Here is a 22,440-nt window from a genome sequence, read left to right as displayed (position 1 = left end):
TTGGAAAGTTGGAACGAATAAAAATAAACATACTTTATTTTAATAAATGTGTATTTATTATTTGGTGCAGGACAGGTAGTTGGTGTTTTATTTTATGAAACAAACGATGGCACATTAAGTTTTCATACAGTGGACTGGCTGTAAAACCGATAAACATTTGGGACCAAAAAGTTTATTTGGACACTTGGACCTGAGTCTGACCATGTTTTGCTACCTTTCTATCAAAGTTATCTGACATTATCAAGATGAATTAGTTCTGTCCGTTTAACGAGTGGTCCTCCTTAATTTTTTCAGGCAAGTCGCACCGATAGGGCAAAGTCACAAAGTATCAAAAGTTACATCCTGTCATAAATATATTTTTTTTTTTATCAGTCTTTCATCCCTGGTATGATTGAAGGTGTCTGAATATTTTTTGCTTTGACTATATTATTATCTATTCTGGAGACCTAACGCGCCATCTTGTGGTGTTATATGTGGCCAATTGTAAAAAAGAAACACGAATCCCTGATTATCCCCCGCTTTATTACCACACAAATAAATGCATATAGTGTCCGTTTCAGTTTCCGAGAACCATTACTATGCATCATAAATAAGATGTGCTTTGCATGCGTTTCACCGACGTCAACATGACGCAATGACGCGGTGTCGTCATCTTACCGGAAGCTGAAGGGGAAATCAGTGGAGTCGCGTTGGCATTTCTCTCAGCCGACTCTCGAGCGCAGCAGACACCCAGCCTGTTCGCCGACTTCAGGAACAGGACATGATAAGGTAAACATCTCAGGGCCTTTTTTATTTAACCAGCGATATCTAGAAACGCGACGGGACGGTAGTGAAATGCGAGGCTTTATAGTTCAAACAGACTGTTACATCTCAAGCTGTCATTTTCTGCCCTGTGAAGACCAACAGTTGCCGAAACCTGATTTTTCAGATGCCGGTTTCTTCTGGCGTACCACCAACACGCCTTATATAGAGCGGTATACATCCACCGATATATAGAGAATTTAAACAGCAGGTGATTTGAGTTTTGATGGAAATTATCTGAATGTTATAGACTCAATATGGGCTTTAATTTGTAGCGTTAAATGTCGGTGACGTCCGCTGGCCTCCTGAGAGAAATCTGAAATATTTACGTGCGTTTTATTCGATAAATAATTATCCTACTTGTTCTCGCCTTCAGGGAGCTGTTTTGCTAATGTTAAATATAACAATTTCATTTTCATGTTTTTTTAGTTGAATGATGACCGCTAGTCGTCTTCTGATTTGGTCATCTGACGTCATTGCACTTACGTCTTAACCTAGCAAACAAATATAGCATTTGTTTGCTAACTCATGAACATCACTACACATATATCTGTTATAATTGCACGAACTCCCTGTTTAAATTATTCACTGCTTGCTTTATGCGATTAGGTTATTTAATCTGTTTTCAGCTATCTTCTCTCTGACACTAATGATAAATACTAGCGTTACGTCTTGTGCATTTGTGCAGAAATGAATTGTGCTTTTAATATCAATCAACCAATCGTTTTTATTTATATAGCGCTTTTAACAACACAGGCTGCATCAAAGCACTAATATATGACAACTGTGTTTCCTGTTTACAATTGTGACATTAGTCAGCTGATAAAATGTCTTTCTTGTCATACCAAAGCACATTATATATATATATATATATATATATATATATATATATATATATATATATATATATATATATATATAAAAAGCACTTCTTTGTATGAAGCTGGCTGTGTGTAACTGTACTGTAAAGTAAATGGTAGCACAGATCTCGTCCCCCTAATCTTTGAGGGTTTCTCACATGTTTATAGTGTATTGCTCAGCAGGACGGAGTGTGCCGGATTGTGATTTTTTTTTTTTTGGAAATAATGTCATCCTTGGAAACGCGAATCTGGCCTTTCCTCTGAACCCCTGACTGTGCGTATTACTGGCAAAGAGCGCGGGTTGCGGAAAGCATTGCGTTAGACAGGAACCGTCCCACCGTCCTGTGGTGCGGGACAGGCACTGTGCGGCCGGACAGATGGCCTCGCTGTCAGAAGTCAGTTTGGGAGGGGCGAGGATCTCTGCATGGTGGCTTAAGACATTATAAATGACCACAATTGAAATGACATCAGTTTTTTTTTAACAGCCCTCAGGAGAGCCCCGTTCTGCTCCAGAGTAGAAGTCCACTGCTGCTTTTGTGTTTGAAGGCTTTATTATTATGTACACCTGTGATTTTGTGTGTTTCTTTACATTAGAGAGCGATCTGTAGTCATTCAAACCAGTATCTTTAACTCCTGCTTAATCTGTTCTTTAATATTTAGCCTGCAATTGGACATCAAAACATGTTTAATTTATCTTTTACATTTGAATTATTTTACCTTGTAACTATGTATTAACTTATCAATTGATAAATGGCATTTTAAACAAACAGGCTCGATCTAATTCAAAAGGAAGTTTTATATTGTGACAGTCAAATAAAATATTTACCCTATACATTAACATTTAATCTTAATTCAAAAGTTTCAGACCTGTCGTTAAATATATAAATGGACTATAATGATGGTGCTAGAGGTGTTTTAGTTTTATTTTTCTATTTAAATGGGTCATTTGGTTTAGAAATCCTTCGCTGTCATTTAAAGCGGGAATCTAGAAGTACTGGGTCACAACATGTGACACTCCTGAGAATCCGGAAAAGCATTTCAGGCATGTCTGGAATATTTCAGACCGTTTTAGAAACTGAACAGGTTTCTGCTGCAGGTTGGGTTGCTGATAGAGGCCTTATTTTGAACGAAACCGATGGCTTTGGCTCACCGCTCTTCGTCATGTCAGATCCAGCGAGCGATTGCATACAAAAAGACCTATGAAAGGAATTAATTGAGTGAAAGTTTCAGAAAAAGCAGAATCTCTGTGCCGCTGGTCAAACAAATGATGTCCCAAAACAAGACTGGGGTGAAGAATGTTAATGAGAGGTCATTTTCAGTCACACGTGAGTTATGGAGGCACAAACGTCTAAGTGTGCTTAATGGTTTAAAAGGATCTGTAGCCATTAATCATATTCTGAGCAGACTTTTATGCATGGAAGGACTACTCTGTTGTGCTTTTGTGATAAATGGTTTCACGTTTGATCTCTAAAAGGCTTATAAACTGAAAATGTTGTACTTTACTTTTGTTATTCCAAATATGTTTGTTCTCCAAACCATTTTACAGAGAACTGTTTCTTTAACACATTGTATTAGGGAAGGACCAGTTCACCCTAAAATCATAATTATTCCATTACTCACTCTTGTTCCAGTTTTGAAAGCCATTATACTTTTATTAATCTTCAAAACACGAATATTAAAGACATTTTTAATGCAACTTATGCAAGGTATTTCTGTCCCACCAACAAAGCATCCATATAGTAATCCATAGAAAATTCAGAGATTCATATAAACACATAAAGTGTCTTTTCTGGAGACTTTTTAAACATCTTAAGCCTCTAAGTTGTAGGGGAATGGGCTTTCGGGAGATTCACAGAAATCTCAGGTTTTGTTAGAAATATGTTCATTTGTGTTACTAAGTCGAAGTCATACAGGTATATATATATTTTTTTGGTGAACTATTTCTTTAATGCTCTATCCTAGTAGAACTAAAAGGAAATAATTAGTCTTATCTAAAAATTCCCCACAAAAAGAAAGTGAATGCTGCAACGTGAAGCAAGTCGTGCGAGCCTGGTAGAACAAGCCAAGTGAACAAAAAGCGTTGCTTGGATGTGTCAAACGAGGACACGCACCACGGGCCCTCAGCCTGGGATCTGTTTGTGTGTTTGTACTGGGACAAAACTGCTGTAGAAGGTGCAAACCAACAAGCTTGTGTGTGTGTGTGTGTGTGTGTGTGTGTGTGTGTCTCTCAGGACCGCTCTAATTCCCGTTTTCTTTGACAGGTCTCCACCATGGACACAGAGATGATGCCGAAATTCTCCTCGAAAGACGAGGAAATCGATTACTGGAAGTGCTTGTCTCTCAAATACAAGAAGAGGTAGGCCCGAGTCATTAACTGCTAAATATAGCAACCGGCTGATCTTTTTACAACAGTGTGCTGTTTATCTTCACAAAGGGGAGGGAACCGGTTATGTTCAGACAAACATATGCAGATTGGCTTATAAAAACTCGGCCGCCGTATTTTAGTTAAACTTTGGCTTGCCGAGACAATAACGGTTGTTTTTGTGTTCATACCTACAATCACAAGCCCCGCGGGTGATGAATGGCTGTAAATATGACTGCAGCACTTTTTGTCAGGGGAAAAATGGAGAAAATGCCACAACGCACAGAGAGCCTTTCACTGCCCTTGACAAAAGAGACCCTCTGTTAACCTGAGAAGATGCTCCATAGCTCCGGCTGTTGCGTTTAGTGTCTTGCTGTCTCTTTTTATGAAAATATGTCACGTTTGAAACCTTAAGCTCTTAATAAAAATAAAGGTGCTTCACCATGCCGTATAAAAACCTTTATGGTTTCATAAAGAACCTTGTAACATCTGAAGTACCTTTCTGTTTCACTAAAATGCCAAAAAGAAGGTTCTTTAGATTCTAAAAAGGTAAGAAAGAGATGGTTCTTTAAAAAACTTAGTAGGTCTTTGTGGAACCAAAAATGTTTTGTTGTGAGGAACTTTTTAAGCACCTTTAATTTGAGTGCATGTGGTTTTCTTGTAGGTAGGCTTGATGTCTTTAAGTTTTTGTTGGTTTATGTGATTATTTTGCGTAATTTCAGAGCCAAAATGTTAGTATGCGAGTCGTCTGTGTAACCTTCTGTATTTTAAAAGATCAGGCCGTTTTTGTTTTTTTTGTTTTTTTTACTTGACCAAAAGTGGCCCGAGAGCGTCTCTGATCTAAAACAGAGCTCACAGTTGGTGTTGGCGCTAATGCTGACCGTGTGTCCTCTGGTGGTCTCTGTCTGCGCGGCTCTGAACTCCTACACAGTTTCAACACGTGCATGCGCTCCTCCTGAGCTGTGGTTTTACTGCCCCAAAGCTTTGGTGGAGCACAGGAAGATCACAAATCCCAGGAATTTCCTGCTGAGGAAGGAGGAAAACATGCTTTCCTGGAAATAGTCAGACAAATGAGCCCCTTTAACTCACTTGACAAAACACGAAGGCTTAAAGACGTAAGCAACTACTTGCATTTTATATTAGGGATAGGTAAAAATACATAGACGCTTTGCCTTTCCAAAATTCGTTAGACTGTTTTTGAAAGGCCTCTTGTGTTCACTAAGGCTTCATTCGTTTTATTAAAAATAAAAAAGGAATATTATGAATATTGTGAAATACTATTGCAATTTTAAAATAGCTGTTTTCTGTTCTTAATATATTTTATTATTCCAGTCGTCAGTGTCACATGATCCTTCAGAAATCATTCTAATATGCCGATTTGTTCTTCATTGAATGGAACGTCATTGTACGGAATTTATTTGAAATATGAAATGTCACATTTGATCAATTTAATGCTTCCTTTTAAGATAAGTATAATGATAATAATTTCTTAAAAAACAATTGTGCTGAGCCCTCGAACATCTGAATGGTGCTGTATCTCATTAAGGACTTTGAATGTGTTTTTGAGCAGCTTCCTGTTGTGGTTTTAATGTTTTGTGCTGAGGAGGCAGGCCCGCAGATGTCTGGTATTTCAGGGAAGGAGGGATGAAGTGACAGATTTAAGGTTCCTTCTACACATGACAGACTGAGGCTGGGGGAAGTGACCAGGGTTAAAGGGTCGTGTCCTGTCTACCAGAGCTTTGGAAATCTGTCTAAAAACAACCGAAACCGTGCATTCAGTCCGCTGAGCTAATTTCCTTCCTCCCAGACCTTTCTGTTCACCTCAAGCCTGCCTGCCTGTGACGCCTGACCCCTGACCTTTCGAGGGCTCGAAGTTAACATTTTAGAATAACTTCGCAATTTCTGGCCAGGAGATATCTCTGATGTTCAGGAAGTGCTGAATTTTTCTGTCTTGTTGTTGTTGTTGTTGTTGTTCAACATGATTAGGTAACGGTGTGTCCTATTTTTAAATTGGTGTTAGGACCTCCAGAGTGACCACAGCCCCGAGTGACTGTAATTCATTATCTGCTATAGCACCAGCTGTCAAGGCCTAAATGCTTGGAGCATGTCAGCTCTTTTGTTGCAGTCTGGGTGTCAATTTGCATTGCATAGTTAATGTGATGAATGTACCGCCGCTGTTCCAGATGGCTGGTGACGAGTGGTTTTTGGATATGTTTGCGTGTCTGCAGTTATCATGACGCTCAGGAGGAGCTGCAGGAGTTCCAGGAGGGCAGTCGAGAGCTGGAGGCCGAGCTGGAGGCTCAGCTGGGGCAGGCCGAACACCGCATCCGAGACCTGCATTCAGAGAACCAGAGGCTGAAGAGCGAGGTGGACACACTCAAGGTAGGAAAAGAGCTGAAAGGTTCCCTCCTCAGTCCACCCAGTTTATGGAAATTATACTCTAAAAATGGGTCATTTAGAAATCAGCTTTTAAATTGGTGGAGGGGGTCTCATGATACTTCTGAGGGCAAATCGTATTTCATTCCAATATAAAAAGGAATCGAAAAGTTAAATTTTTTTGAAAAGAGAGGACTTTTTGGGGTCTTTGTTTCAAGTAAACACTACTGTTCAAAACTCAAATCAAACAAATACTTTTATTCTGCAAGAAGGCTTTATATTGATCGAAAGTGGACATTTGCAAAACATGCCTGTTTACAAATAAATCCATCAAAGAATCTTGTATTGCTGTTTAGACATTTATAATTTTTTTGAATATTTAGTCTTGACATCATTAATAAATGACGCTTTGAAATACACAAGTAATAAAAGACAGTTATTTTAAATTGCAATAATTTTTCACAGTATTACTGATTGTAGCAAAAAAATTATCTTACTGTCCCAAACTGGTGGCGTATTTATTTATTTAATTTTTTGGCCATCGACACTATTTTTAATGAAACCTATTTACCAAATTCTAATTATTGTAACGCAAAATACTCATGGGAATAATGCGGCAGTGTCAGAATGTTGACAGGCTTTGTTTTATATATACAAATTATTTATAAATACGTATGAATATAACATATATTAGGGATTTCAAATGATTAATCGCATCCAAAATAAAAGTTTTTGTATGTATGTATGATTTGCTTTTGTTATATAATAATTTGCTTTTGTGAAGCTGCTTTGGAACAATAGCCATTGTAAAAAGCGCTATACAAATAAACTGAATTGAATTGAATTGTATAATATGTGTATACTGTGTGTATTTATGCGTGTGTATGAATTTTATTTTTCGTTGCTTTAGAGTATAAATTCCAGAAGTATCAAAATTATATCTTATAAAAGTAAGCCAGTCATGAGGTTTTTTTTTTTTTTTTTTTTTTTTTAATTGTACATGGGGTCATGTTTTAGGTAGTAGTTCCCTGATGATTGATTGCATGAAGAATATGTAGTAAGTGGACTGCAGGGAAATTAATGCTACAAAATATACAGTTTGGCGCAGGGCTACCTCCACACAATCATCGGTAAAGCATCAGCCGCTCTTCTGTGATGCAGCATTGCTTGGTGTTAGAGCTGTCGAGGGTCTCTGTTAATCCCAAGTGTGTTGTAATTGGATGTCAGGATGAAGAGGAAGAAAATAGAAGGCTAATGGCTCAAGCAGAAACTTTCACTTATAGCACAGTTGTCCCTCTAAGACCCTTACAGAAATATCTTTTTAATGGCTTGGGTTTAGGTATAGACTGCGCGAAGAGACTGTGATTTATATCTGTGCTAGGTCTCCTCACACAAATTCAATTTGATCTCGCTGCTGTCCCAGAAAGCACGATCATTAAACGGACGCGTTCTCAGAAAGACTAGCAAGACTAGCAGCCTTTGCCCACTGACCCTTCATTTGTTTTGAAGAATATGGGACACTCGTTATTTTGCCATGGCCCAAAACAATACACTCATTTAGAAGAAAGGAAACGAGGTGGATAAAGTAGGTTACCTACAAGAGAAGTCGGGAGGGTTGCCATGCGTACTGATAGTCTTCGAAAGAGGAAGTTCAACCAAAAAATGTCAAATGCAGTAAAATTATTTGTAAAATTTGAGCTTGGCCCAAAGCGTCTCTAATGGGGATAGGATTGGGTTCTCTGTAGTCATTGAGGTGGGAATGTCTGGATGCAGGCGGCATAGTAGGTTGTTTGTTCGTTTTGACTCTGAATTTTAAAGTGTCTGGTACAGGAACACACAAGAGTTTGATGTTTTTTAAATCTTTACAGCTGATACGTTTTCACCATTGACAGAATGTTCAGGTTGTTGATGATGGTGACTCAGACTGTGTCTCCCCTGTGTCTCTGACTTCAGGAGAAACTGGAGCAGCAGTACGCTCAGAGCTATAAGCAGATCTCCATGCTGGAGGACGACCTGGTCCAAACACGCGGCATCAAGGAGCAGCTGCACAAATATGTCAGGGAGCTGGAGCAGGCCAACGACGACCTGGAGAGAGCGAAGAGGTACACAAGATTTGGTCATTCTAAACTAACTTGGCCCTGAGTTCCTGAACTGCTAGGAAGGCTAAAGAAAAACTAGCCTACGGGTGACCGATGCCCAACAAAAACGCAGACCCGAATACACGGTGCAAGAGTCGTGATAAAGAAAATAATGTTTAAAGCATGTTTAAAATGCAACCTGGATTGTGCAGGGCCACCATCACATCTCTGGAGGACTTTGAACAGAGGTTAAACCAGGCGATAGAGAGGAACGCCTTCCTGGAGAGCGAACTGGACGAGAAGGAGTCTCTGCTGGTGTCTGTGCAGAGGCTGAAAGATGAAGCTAGAGGTAAACTTTGTTTCATGTCACGGCATTGGCATTAAAGGAGTACAGCTGACATTCCCTCAGTTTTTCAGTTTGACGTGATGCAGATATTGACTCTATTGCGTCATGTGAAACGGCTTATTGAAAAATAATTTTAACTTTAATTTGTCCAATGGGAATTGATTTGCGGTGTAGAAGTGGTGAATTCAAGTTAAATTGGTGATTGTTTCTTAACAAAAACCCAATAGGATTTCATTTTGCATTTTTTGCAGAAAATAAGCTGTGTGACCAACAAATGCTTATGATTCTTGCGTTTTATAGAGAATCGCAATCTTCACAAAAGATCAAATCATTGAACAATGTTGACGGCTTAATATAATTGGCAGAAGTAAAAAGCTAAATGTAGGCCATTAGCAAAACCACACCACGGTCACATGACTTTAACGTCGTCACCATTCAGCTTCATGTAACTTTCTCTCTTTATTTAAAAGCAAAACAAAAACAAGCAAGGCTGTATATGGGTTTACTTGATGACGTTTAAAGGAACAGTTCACCCAAAACTTTAAATTGTGTCATCTTTGTAACCAGACTGTTTTGGGTCACCACTGACTTCCATAGTAGGAAAAAAAAATCTGTGGAAGTCAGTTGTGACCCATAACCAAAAAAATAAAATCATACAGGCCTATAACTACTTGAGGGAGTAAATGATGACACAGTTTTCATTTTTGGGTGAACTATTCCTTTAATGTCTCTACAACTACTAGTCCTATTAAGTCACTTATTAGCAGTTACCTTTTTCAAAAAAAAATTATAAAAACAACAACAACGAGTGGGGTGGTAATTTTTTTTTTTTTTTTGAGGAGAATTAAAGGGTTAACCAAAAATCCATTAAATAAAAAAAGATCAGTTATAATGTGATAATAAGCATATTGCAGAGGCTGTGAAGTTTACAAACTGAACACAAAACAAAGCACGCTCAGGTTTATCAGTGCTGGATGTGTATTTTGTTGTAGATTTGAGGCAAGAGTTGGCAGTTCGAGAGAGGACTTCAGATGTTGCCAGGATGTCGGCCCCCAGCTCTCCCACCCTAGACATAGACAAGACAGACTCAGCCGTGCAGGCCTCTCTGTCCCTCCCAGCTACGCCTGTAGGGAAGAACATGGAGCATCCTTTCATTGCTTCTAAAGGTGGTCATTTTAGATTGTGTTTTATTTTGTAATGTTTAAATAATGTAAATTTAACTATTCAATACATTTCAGCAATTTTGAGTTTCTTGTGTATTATATATATATATATATACATGTGTATATACATGTGTATATACATGTGTGTATAACTCAATGTGTGTATATATATATATATATATATATATATATATATATATATATATATATATATATATATATATATATATATATATACATACATACATACATACATACATACATATGTCTCTCTCTCATATATATATATATATATATATCAGCATTTTGTGTATTGTATTTCATCATTATCTTGGTCACCTTGTTCTTCGTTGAAACTCAATGCAATGTTTCTCCAATCTCTCTCTCTCTCTCTCTCTCTCTCTCTCTCTCTCTCTCTCTCTCTCTCTCTCTCTCTCTCTCTCTCTCTGTCTCTCTCTCTCTCTCTCTCTCTCTCTCTCTCTCTCTCTCTCTCTCTCTCTCTCTCTCTCTCTCTCTCTCTCTCTCTCTCTCTCTCTCTCTCTCTCTCTCTCTCTCTCTCTCTCTCTCTGTCTCTCTCTCTCTCTCTCTCTCTCTCTCTCTCTCTCTCTCTCTCTCTCTCTCTCTCTCTCTCTCTCTCTCTCTCTCTCTCTCTCTCTCTCTCTCTCTCTCTCTCTCTCTCTCTCTCTCTCTCTCTCTCTCTCTCTGTCTCTCTCTGAAGCGCTGACCAATGGCTGCGGAAGCTCCCCCCTCACACCGTCTGCACGGATCTCAGCCCTTAACATCGTCGGTGATCTTCTGCGGAAAGTTGGGGTAAATTCCTGAACGCTTCCACAGTGAAACTGCCTCTACAAGTTTCACTTTAACATTTAGAATGAACTACTTGTGATCTCGTGTCAGAACGGACTAAATTTAGTTGCACATGCTAATGGAAAATCATGTGATGTCCGTTTTTCTGCAGGCTCTAGAGTCTAAACTAGCTGCCTGTAGGAACTTTGCCAAGGACCAGGCCGCAAGGAAAAATTACGCAACAGGAAATGGAAACCTCATCAGCAGCAACGCGACCAAGTTCTCTCATTCGCTCCACACTACGTATTTTGACAAGACGTAAGTGCTTGGCTTTATATTGTCTGCCCACCAGGACCACACAGCTACACAGCTTTCTGTGGAGATTTCAACACTTCTTTATTAATGACATATATTATTATAGATAATTGGTAGTGTTATTAATATTCCAGGTTATTAAATATTTTAGCCTGTTAGATTGCTTTTAACTAACAGTACCAGTTTCTAACAAGCACTCTCAACTCTGATAACATGGTTTGTCTTTACAAAAAATCATGTTAGTGTTTTCTAGTATCTTAAAGGGATAGTTTACTTACCCTTATCTTAAATGGTGTCATTTAATAGGCTTGGGTTTTGAGTTCAATACTTTTTAGCCTGAATATAAACATACAGTATGTTTAAAATTATTTTATATTATTATATTTGTTCTATATTATATAAATGTAACATGTTTCATAAATATATGCATTATACGATTAATCACATCCAAAGTAGTGTGTATATATACACACGCACACACACACGCAAAGTGTTGCCCAGCAAGGTTAAAAATTGAGCATATCACCCAAGCCCGAGGTTTATGAACACATTGTTTACAGTTTGCTGATCTCTTTTCCTCCCAGGAATATGAATGGCCTGGATCCCGGCGGTCTGACGGCCATGGCTTCCCCTCGGACCGTGTCTCCTCCCGGCATGCTCCCTCTCAGCGTGTGAGAGACTTTCCCAGCGACCTCCACACAAGCTCGGACACAATGTGGAAACAGAGAGGACACTTCAGAGAGAGAGTGTGTGTGTGTGTGTGTGTGTGTGTGAGAGAGAGAGACTGAGATGACGTGCCTCAAGCGTGTCTGACAGATACATGTCAGGCGCGAGGGTCCGTTCCCGTGAGCGCGAGCTTCAGTTGACCTCCGTTATCACGAGGTCTCACCTAAAGCCAGCAAAACGACAAAGGTCTGAGTCGGGCCGCAGTTCTGTGAGTGTTTCAGCGTGTCGCACAATTTAAAGGGATTTTCTTTTGAGGTGGACGTCACTGTATGCTTGATCCAAATGCCATTGTTTTCAGCTTCAGCAAAGGGTCTAAATGTGGAGGTCAGCAGATGTTTTTTTTTTTTTTTTTTTTTTTTTTTACTGGAATGAATGCCAAGAAAACTTGTTCAGTAGCATGGAAACATCGGCTACCTTAAAAAGCGCTCTAATGAATTATTAACCCAGTTACATCAGCTGACCGGTCACCAGTTTGCATGATGCAACCGCCATTTTAGGGCTTCAGAAGGTTTGTATGTACGTTTCTGAAACTGCACTTCAATATCCCACACTTAAGTGATGTTTGCGGTGTCTAGATTCACGAGTGGTCATGACCACAAATACTGTAGCTCTGTGCGGCGTGACCTTCCACACAGAACTTGTCAGTGGTTGTACGAACCTCATTCCTATCCCATGTGCCTCTGCTGGTGAGTTTGGCGTTCACCGTTTATTTATTTCATTCGTGGAACCCAAGCCAACTTTTGCCTATCACAGTGTTTAAGTTCAGTTCATTTACGCCAAACTTTAACATGGAGTGTAGGAGCACTTGTTCGTGTTAATTTCCCTCTATGAGTCTTTGATTTCACAGTTATCATGCACTTTGTTGGCCGTTTTTTTTTTTTTTTTTTTTGTTGTTGTTGTTGTTGTTGTATCTCATGTATATAGATTTATAAACCTATAGCAGCGATGCCCGGTCTGTAGATAATAAAATTGGGCTGATGTGCTGTTTAATTTATTTGAGAATCTTTATGGCATGTTTTGACACAATGAGTGAATTTTACATACTGTGCATTGGTTTAAAAACATATATTGAGATGTAAAATTGGTTGTCTAATATGTGCAAATAAATAAAGGGAAAAATGAGCTTAGTTTTTTTTTTCTCTTTTTTTCACTGTTTAGTTGTTTTATTAATTTTTTTTGAGAAAGTAATTTTTGTTATTATTTTTGTCGTCATTATTATTATATATGTTCAGGGTTTAATTTAGTTAAAATATTATTTACAAAATATATTGTTGAAATAATAATAATAATAAAACATTTTTTTTTTTCTTATTAGACACTTTACAATAAGGTTCATTAGTTAACATGCATTGTCCTGTACTGTTTAAAATTAAATACATTCATAAAAAGTTTGCTTTGAATAGAATGTGAATGAATCACACTATAGTCATGACAGTGCTGCCCTCTTGTGCTTCTTAGGAGCCAAGACTAATATTAAAAGGAAAATGAAGCCTATAAGCAGCAGCACTGCGCTAACACTACATCCCTATTAAATGAAAAATGAACACAAATAATAAATAATTTGCATTTTATGCAATTTGTCATTGGACTTTTAGCACTGTCCTGAGCGAACGCCACACAGTACACCCTGATTCTGTTTCTATAAAGTGTACAAAAAAGGGGTATACATTACCGTCCAGAATTACATGATCATGTATTATTATTATTATTATTATTATTATTATTATACAATTATACCCTATAGATCAAACAAGGCTGAGACGATCAAACTGAAGGACAACACACAAAGCAACAATTTTCTTTAATACATAAAATATATATATATATATAAATAAGTTACTGATTTTAAAAAGCAGTATCTAGACAAAACTAAAAAAAATCATTTACAAGATATAACATTTGTAATTTAAGGCATCTATTAATAAATAAAAAAAAGAATTCATGGCACATCTCGGACTCTCCCAGAAGGATCTAAATTAAAAGTGATGTGAATGCGAACATCAGCCGGCCTTTCTTAGCAATCCTGAAGTAATAACTGAAAGCGGATTTTCTAAATGTTTGGAGAGGCGATCTGAAGCGATTCAAGTTCCCATGTGGCACCGTGCAATAGAAAAGTTCATTCTGCTTTAACTTCCTGCACTACATCTGTGTACATAACATATGAGAAATACACCTGATTGTCCACTAGATAGGAAAAGACTAGCCGTGCACTGAATGAACAAAATGAGTACTGTTTGGTGAAACACACTTATCAAACATCAGTCTCCACGTCTTTGATACTGTTACCATGTGAAGGCACTGGACTGTATTCACAGTCTACGGTCGTCTGAGTGCCGGGCTTCAGTGACTTAACGTCTTTACGAGCGAAGGAGCTCTTGACCTCTCTGTGTTTCTGTCTGTCCAGCCAGTAGAAGGACAGCATGATGAAGAGACCGGCCGTGGAGCCGGTGATACTGCAGGCGAAGAACACATAGGAGTACTGGCCAGTGCTGTCAACCAGGATTCCTGGGAAGAAGAACCAAAAAATGAACGACCTTCACTTTTCCAGAAATTTTCAAAGTTATGTTTGGCATTTATTTTTGTTATATGCATTTCAGATGCACGGATAAAAACCCGATTGAAATAAAGCATTAAATACATTTTAAAAAAGCATGAAGTTTTATTTATTTATGTTACTCCAAACCATGAATAATCGACTTGAATAAACGAGCAGCAAAGACTGCCCCCTGCTGGTAGATGTTGCGTGTGGCATACCTTTTAATTTAATAAGAATTGAGAGTTTTAATTCAGTTTTAAAATATTCTGATATTTTAAAAGTTAGTTGTTTTTTTTTGCATTTACTTCCTAAAAATATATTATTATTATTATTATTAATACTATTTTTACAAATTAATAAATTAATACAATTTTAAATATTTTTTTAAATGAATATATTTTAAAATATTATTTATTCATGTGATGCAAAGCTTTATATGCATCATCACTCCAGTCTTCAGTGTCGCATAAACAATGTTGAAAAGTTTCATTTGAATAGAATAAAAGTATAAAAGTAAATATTTCTAACTAAACAGTTTTAATTGTATTTACAGTAACATTGGTTTTGTCCATATAATGGCAGTCAAAGTTTGGTTGCCAGCGTTCTTCAAAAAAATCTATTTATGTTCCACAGAAGAAAGAAATCTACTCAGTTTTGGATCAATATGTGACTCTGAACCAGTCATAAATTATAGCCAAATAGCCAAAAATACATTGTTTGGGTCAAAATGAGCATTTGTAGATTTTTGATTTGTAATATGCATTGCTAAAAGCTTAATTTGGACAACTTTAAATGCGATTCTGTCGATATTTTGATTTTATTGCACCCCCAGATTCCAGATTTTCAAATAGTTGTATCTCAACCAAATATTGTCCGATCCTAACAAACCACATGGAAAGCTTACTTTCTATGTGAAGAAAATCGATTGAATATTTATTTCTAGGAGCCTGAAGTTACGCAATGGAGTGCTCCTGTCATCCACTCTCACAAATAAAGGTGCAAAATCTAAAACAGGGGCAGTGTGTACCTTTTCAAAAGGCACTTGTTTGTACCTAAAAGCTTCCTTTTGATACATTTAAGGTACACATTAGTACTTAAAGTGTACATATTTGAACCTAATAGGTACAGACATGTACCTTTCGGAAAAGGTCCTGCCCCAGTGACAGCTTTTGTACCTTTATTTCAGAGAGTGGAGTCTGATCAGCGCCGCATTGCCTTGACATTTATGTTTCCTTGGTAATGGAAACTGGAGAGGATCCTTAGTGCTTGATGTTCTGCTCACCTATACAAGACTTTCTGGACAATCTCATCACCTAACACAGGATTATAACTTACCTGCTACCAGTGACGTCACATGACCCTCACTGAATCACACACACACACACACACACACACACAAACTTCATTCTGTATGATTCAGAAGCTGTTTTTCGGTCTCCATAAAGTAAGGAATTACAGCAGCACATGTTCACCAGACTTCTTTCTTCGCTCTATAAATGGATTAAAATTCTCTCATCATTTACTCATGCTTCCCTGGAACACACTCAAAAATGTTAGGCAAAAATGCCTAATCTTTAATGAGAACATGGATATGGGACGTCAAGCTCCAAAAAGCAGTACCATGTAGTTCATGCAACAGTTGCTCTACATCCCCAACTCTCAGAACCAGACTGTAGTAGAAGTTCAGGCCAGGAGTCTAATTCTCATATATTTACAATATTATCAAGATCTTTTGTGTGCATTTCCTTTGATCCTAACATTTAGATTTATTCCAGCTCTCTATCACTTATAAAAGGAAGGAATGAATGGACTGGACTACAGTGCCGAGGAAAAATAAGATATATTTATCTTCAAATATATATTTAATTACGTAAGGTCATTTAATCAATATTAAAACATGTATATTTTAATATTTCTTAATAATGAATTAATAAATCTTAAAATATACGTTTATATATTAATTAATATTAATGAAATTAATTAATGAATAAATAAACAAAAACAAGTAGCCTAACCTGCACTGGTTTTAAGATTTGTTCCAACTATATATATATATATATATATATATATATATATATATATACACACTTTTTTCAGTTCTCCTGATGTTTCAAAGGACCTACTTTTATTGTGCTTTTTGTTTGTTTTGGAGCTTGAGAGGTACTTCGTTGTTGTATATATAAAAAAGGTATTATATTAAAATGATTAATAACATCACAGTAAAAGGGTTTGTTTACATATTGTTTACACAATATACAGTATGTGTGTGATGTTTATATATATATATATATATATATATATATATATATATATATATATATATTTAATCTATAAATATAACATATTTGTCTTAAATACATACATGCATGTGTATTTATGGATACATAATATATTTACACAGTATCGTGTGTGCATATATTACATATTACATATATTATGTAAACAAAAAAACTTCATTTTGGATGCAATTTATTCTGATTAATCGTTTGACAGCCCTAAAAAGAAAACAAGTGTATGCACATAAATGTGTCCTTAATGAATACAAGCAAGCACGCTGTTTTAACCCAGTAATGCAGTACTAAAGCATTTGCGAAGAAAAAAGCATTAAGTCACCTGCTAACGGTGGGCCAAGCAGCAGCATGATGCTCTCCATAATGCTGATGAGGCCCAGGGCGGATGGGAAGCGGCTCATCTCGACCGTGTCCATCAGTACGGTGAACAACAACGAGCCGACGAGGCTCATAGAAAACCCGAACACTATAACATACGCCAGCAGTACCGGGAAACTCGTCGCCATCCAGCAGATGCAGTTGCTCACTCCGTTGATCAGCACCGCCACGGCGAACAGGTAGGCGAAGTTATGGCTTCCACGGAAACGAGGCAGCCCAAAAACCAGCGCGGCGGCGGGCCGGACGGTGATGTTGATCAACCCCAGGATGGCCATCAGTAGAGCGGCTCGGTCCTGCTCCATCCCGTAAGCGGTGGCATAGGGAACCAGGTAAACGAGCGGCACCACGAACCCCAGCATCATCCAGGACACCCGAGGAGCGTACGCGCAGAAGTACGGGTTACTGCACAGCAGGTCGAAAGCCATGTGCCTGCGCAAGAAAGGCATGACGGTGGAGAGGGTGGCCCGCAGGCGCCCCTTCAGACCCTCTCGCTCGCGAGTGATGGAAAGGCAGTTGGTTTTAAGTTGGCTGTTGTTCGCCCGCCCGGTTCTGGCTTCCGTCTTTGGTTTGGCCCCGAGGGGGCGCATCACGGCCCCACAAACGCAGCAGTTCAGCAGGAGGCCTCCCAGCACCAGAAAGCTTCCCCGCCAGCCGAAGCTTCCGAGCAGATAGTTAGCCAGCAACGGTAGGGTGCTCAGGCCGAGCGCGGTGCCGGTGGAAGACAAGGCGTTGGCGAACGCCCTGCGCCGCACAAAATAGTGGCCCACCATTGTGATCGACGGCTGGAAAGACAAAGAGAATCCCATTCCTGACAAGGAGAGGCGACATTTCAGTCCGATGCGGGCCTACTGAGCCATCGTTTTTTACACCAAGGTAATATGCAGGCCCACCTACCCGTGATAATGCCAGCGGTGATATACAGCTCTACCATTGTCTGCGCAAATGAGCTGGCTGCCATTCCCAGTCCGCTCAGGATCCCGCCAATAATTATTGTCGCACGGCAACCGAGGCACTCCACCAGAACACTACATATGGGGCCTGCGGAAAGACAAAGGCATTGTAATGTGGACAATGAGGAACACGGTTGAACACACAGCGTCGCTGCATCTGACTTACAGATGATCCCGCTTAATGACCGCACACACGTGCGCATGATGACAAACAACGGTAGCTATTCGGAATCGAAACTCTCTGTATCGGCGAATTAAAGTTTGGTCGCTGCATTTGATAAGCTCTCACAGAAAGGCCCTGAATTGGATTATGAGATCAGGCTGCCATTTCCATGTGGTAATACGATGATGCCCACATGAACGTGGATTTAAACAATGTACTACAATGTATGGAAACTTACAATGACATGCAGGGCGAAAAACTACAGAAATTCGTTTTTTGGGGAGTTCGGACCCTCTTTGCTTTGTGCTAATTTGTTCCCCAGTTTTGATTTTGTTAAAGCAATGTAATAGATTAGTACAATTTAGCCAAGATTTACAGATATTAATAATTCGGGGCTCTTTCCCATCAAGGAAAGTATATATCGTTCCAACAAGGACAACCGAAACCATTAAAGTAGTTATTTTTGTCAGAACTCTTATGTTTTCAATTAAAACAAAAGCTTGGATGTTTTAAGATGGCCATTTTGTGTCTTACGGAAGAATAAAAAATACAGGGTTGGAAAGATACGAGGGTTGAGTAACTGATGAAAACTTTTTTTAACTTAGTATCGTTGGATTATATGAACTTCTTGCTGAGTGTGACATGTTCCCGGATCAACATCTTTGTTGACCCTGGAACAACATTGATCAGACTTAAAGAACCAGTTAATAGTTTTTGTGAAGTTTAGGCTCAAAATCAGTGTTTGGTTCTTGTGCATCAGTCTCCATTCATCTATCATTCAATCTGCTTACGTTTAGGTGTAGAGATATGGTCAAGACTAAATCTTTCAACAAACCACGTTGACGTAGGAACACGTCGAACTCAGCAAAATCAGGACGTGCGAGCACTCAGCTGATATACTTCTGTCACTGTTTACATTTTGATAGTAAAACGTGCTTAAAGTGGTTATGAAACGGAAACTCAAATGTCCTTGTTATTTACGCATGATGTTACTTTTAGTGATATGATGATGTCTCCAGTTTAAAAATGTCTCCAGAGTTTTTGTCTGCTTTCTAAAACAACAGGATTTGAAATGCATTATGATGTTGCTCTACACTCCTATTAACGTGTGCGTTTAAATCAGGTAAGCGCTCTTAATAAGGAAGACAGATGGAGCCAAAATCCTTTAAATGAATGCATGAAATTTGACCACACTATTTGTCCGTGACAATGCATTAAAGCATCGATTTAATGTTTTTTTAGCATGTGTTTTACCGCATTAAAATACAATTGTAAAGTTAGATAAGTTAAATGAATCTATACTATACTACACTATACATTTATACTCATGTTCTGATATTTGGGTTATTACAACATTAGTAAGCATTTAGTCATTTATATTGGAATAACGTATATAAATCCTTCTAACTTTGATCCTGTCCCAAACGCACGCCGTTGGCTGGCATGTCTGACCTTTCAAACAAACGGAGCAATGTTCAGAAACGGTTTATGCTGTTCAGGAAATCAGCCTCTTAAGCTTATTCATGGCTGTCTTTGCACATTAGCCTGGGAAAAAAAATTACACACCTTTAAAAAGTAATTTTATCAATTACCGTAGAGAGAAGGTATCATATCCCAGGGCAACAAAAGTGAAAACGAGTGTCGAAGAATATCATCATCAATTTATGGCCTTTTTTTGCGTTAAATGAGAAACTTGATTTGATGTGACACTTTTCACCCGACGAGCACAGCGGTTAGTACGGCGCAAATTACTTCAAGCTCTTTAAAACATCGAGGGAGATTGAACATTTGCCCCGCTTAAATGAATGCTTCAGCCGTCACGGCGCTGCATGAAAACAAGCTCAAAGATCTCCTTAACATTGTCTTTGGCAGCGACGTGCCCAGCCGACAGCAAAGAGAAAGGGCTGGAAAGAAAAACAAACCTTTCTCAAGGAAAAACAATGGTATCTCGGCTGTTCCAGGAATATAATAACAGCCTGATTCAGAGCTGTCTGCTGAGCAGAAGCGCTTCAGTTCACTGCTTCCTATAAAGTGTGCACCAGGTTACGCTTATTATGAAAGTCAACTTCGTAACTGCATGTCAGCTAACTCTCATTGGGTTAGGTTCAGGGTTTGTAGAATAAGTTGATTACTAAAAATGACTAATATTAAAATACAGTTCAGGTGATATTTGTAGATGTTGAGTACAATACAAATGATTGTGTGTGTGTGTGTGTGTGCGTTTGTACAGTATATATATACTTTTTTAAAAGATTTGGATTCGGGTTTCAGCAAGGACACATTAAATTGATAATTGAAAAATGTATTAAAAAATTGATAAATTGATATTGAAGTGACGTAATAGTATTAAGTGACAAAATAATGTTACAAAAGTTTCAAATAAATGCTGTTCTTTTGAAATTTCTCAAATAAATACATTAAATCCTGAAAAGATGTATATGATTCACACACAAATATTAAGCAGCACAGTTTTTTTTGATAATGAAACACTAATAATGTTTTTTTAGCATATAATACGTACACAGGAATTCAATTTTACTATTTATTTATATCGATAGAAAGCAGTTATTTTAACTTATAATAAAATGTCATAATATAAGTGTTTTTACTGTATATTTGATTAAATAAATGCAGCCTTGGAAAACCCTATGTATGTATTGTATACAGTGCATCATTTATTATATTCGGAAGTCTTGTATTGAGCGCTAAATTAATTTTGGCAAATTGATAAATCAATTGGAAAAGCAAACGATTATAATATTAAATATGCTCGTGTGATTTGTTCATAAATGTGATTTAAATCGAACAGAGTATGCATGTTTTGTATGTTATGTAAGAATGTTAATGGATTGTAATGGTTGCATATCTGGTGCACTTTGTCCTCAAGCACAGCTGCCTGGTAACGATCAATGAGCTGCGTTAAGCTGAATAAAAATGCCAGCCCCCCCAAATCCTTTTCACCATGTGGGCTATTCTTTGAGTTAGTGACTGGGATATAGCGTCTCGCTTAAGACGGGCCGAAACTCCCGCTGTCATCCTCTGACCTCTGTGTGTTAATGCTTCGTGTTATGATAAGTACAGTAACTTGATAAAAGTGTTTTTCAGATACTGTAGCGTGTAACTAATGCACCGAACAGCGTTAGAGGTCCCGCCTACCGCCCGCGTGCAGCACTGCCATCATGATGGCTGGCACCCACGACGTTTCGGTGTTGCTGGCCTGGAAGTCGTTCTGCAAGTCTGTGTAAAATATCCCGATGCAAGAAGGGAAAGCCAGAGTCATGGCTAAGACCAGAACAGTGGCCCCGACGACCACCCAGCCCCAGCCACCATCGGGAGCCACCACCGGGCCTCTGCCGCCGTCCTCCGCTCCTCCGCTCGAGTGACGCCGCTGCTCCGAAACACCGCGGGAGTCCTCTTCCCGTTGATCCGGCCCCTCGGACCCAGGATCCGTTTCGACGGCCTGCAGAGAGGACGGCCCGCTCCGTGTCGCCTGGGCCTGACGAACCTCCGCGCCCTCCGTCATTATGTCTCCTCACTTCTGCAGGGATGAGAAAACAAGCTGATTGTCCTACCTGGTCTCAAGGCACAAACGTATCCCGGCGCACTTTTTAGCGAGACACAAAATGAGTAGCAACAAGTACGTAACCCCGCAGTTTCCAAAAGAAATGAACGCCGGAGGCAGTAAAACTCTGGCACCTCTTCTTCTTCATTTTCGCTCAATATCTTGAAGAATATCATGTTATGACTGCAAAACAATATTAATATGCTGGGAGATCTGGAAACTGTGTTTCTGTTGTTAGCGTCACACATATCCGGCTTCATTTCTGTGAGGTTTTCATAGACGGTAGCTCACGGATGTATTTCAGAGGCGAGGAGCTCCGCTTTAAATCCTGTCTAACTTTTAGACGGTTTAGGGTTGGATCTGGTGTAGGGCATTTTTCCAACATGATAGAACATTAGCTTTCGACGACAGTTCAAGGGTACTTGAATTTTGAATATATCGTGTACATTTCTCATCGTAACTGCAGCGAAAGTACGGTAAAGTACGTAAAAACTGTGTTGCACAAAAAATGCACAGAGCTACATATTTTTATGAGAGCAGTTGAAATGATCATCTTTTACAGTACTATCTAAACACATTATATTTTTGACTAATTATACAAAAAAATATAATAACAAACATTTTGAATGATATATATATATATATATATATATATATATATATATATATATATATATATCATTGCAATAAACAATTAAATCCTAGACTCTTCAGTGAATGCTTATTTAAATCCAAAGCACCTTTTTT

At 38.5% G+C, this 22,440-nt stretch overlaps 2 protein-coding genes across 4 annotated transcripts in view; one reads left to right on the top strand and one right to left on the bottom strand.

The window, feature by feature from the left end:
• The first annotated feature begins 614 nt into the window (after positions 1 to 614).
• Positions 615 to 12,936, top strand: ndel1b (nudE neurodevelopment protein 1-like 1b). The gene is made up of 9 exons (XM_043235621.1): positions 615 to 768; positions 3,923 to 4,017; positions 6,252 to 6,405; positions 8,353 to 8,501; positions 8,690 to 8,826; positions 9,816 to 9,989; positions 10,705 to 10,796; positions 10,945 to 11,090; positions 11,672 to 12,936. The coding sequence occupies exons 2-9, from the start codon at positions 3,932 to 3,934 to the stop codon at positions 11,760 to 11,762; spliced, it is 1,029 nt and encodes a 342-aa protein (XP_043091556.1). The 5' UTR covers positions 615 to 768; positions 3,923 to 3,931; the 3' UTR covers positions 11,763 to 12,936.
• A 647-nt stretch (positions 12,937 to 13,583) lies between these two features.
• Positions 13,584 to 22,440, bottom strand: part of slc16a5b (solute carrier family 16 member 5b) — a 10,087-nt gene continuing 1,230 nt past the window's right edge. For 2 of the 3 annotated variants that reach the window (XM_043228323.1, XM_043228315.1), the window contains exons 2-5: positions 21,288 to 21,669; positions 17,913 to 18,056; positions 16,963 to 17,826; positions 13,584 to 14,318 (exon numbers count right to left, since the gene is read on the bottom strand). In XM_043228323.1, coding sequence (XP_043084258.1) covers positions 14,065 to 14,318; positions 16,963 to 17,826; positions 17,913 to 18,056; positions 21,288 to 21,654 — 1,629 coding nt within the window. In that variant the 5' untranslated portion in view covers positions 21,655 to 21,669 and the 3' untranslated portion in view covers positions 13,584 to 14,064. The remainder of the gene's footprint in view (positions 14,319 to 16,962; positions 17,827 to 17,912; positions 18,057 to 21,287; positions 21,670 to 22,440) is intronic. The other variant, XM_043228332.1, reaches the window with a different exon arrangement.

This window comes from Puntigrus tetrazona, chromosome 3 (assembly GCF_018831695.1).
Source record: "Puntigrus tetrazona isolate hp1 chromosome 3, ASM1883169v1, whole genome shotgun sequence".
In the NCBI taxonomy this organism is placed as follows: domain Eukaryota; kingdom Metazoa; phylum Chordata; class Actinopteri; order Cypriniformes; family Cyprinidae; genus Puntigrus; species Puntigrus tetrazona.
The sequence above is the reverse complement of the archived record's forward strand: the minus strand, read 5'-3'. Positions and strand labels throughout refer to the sequence as shown.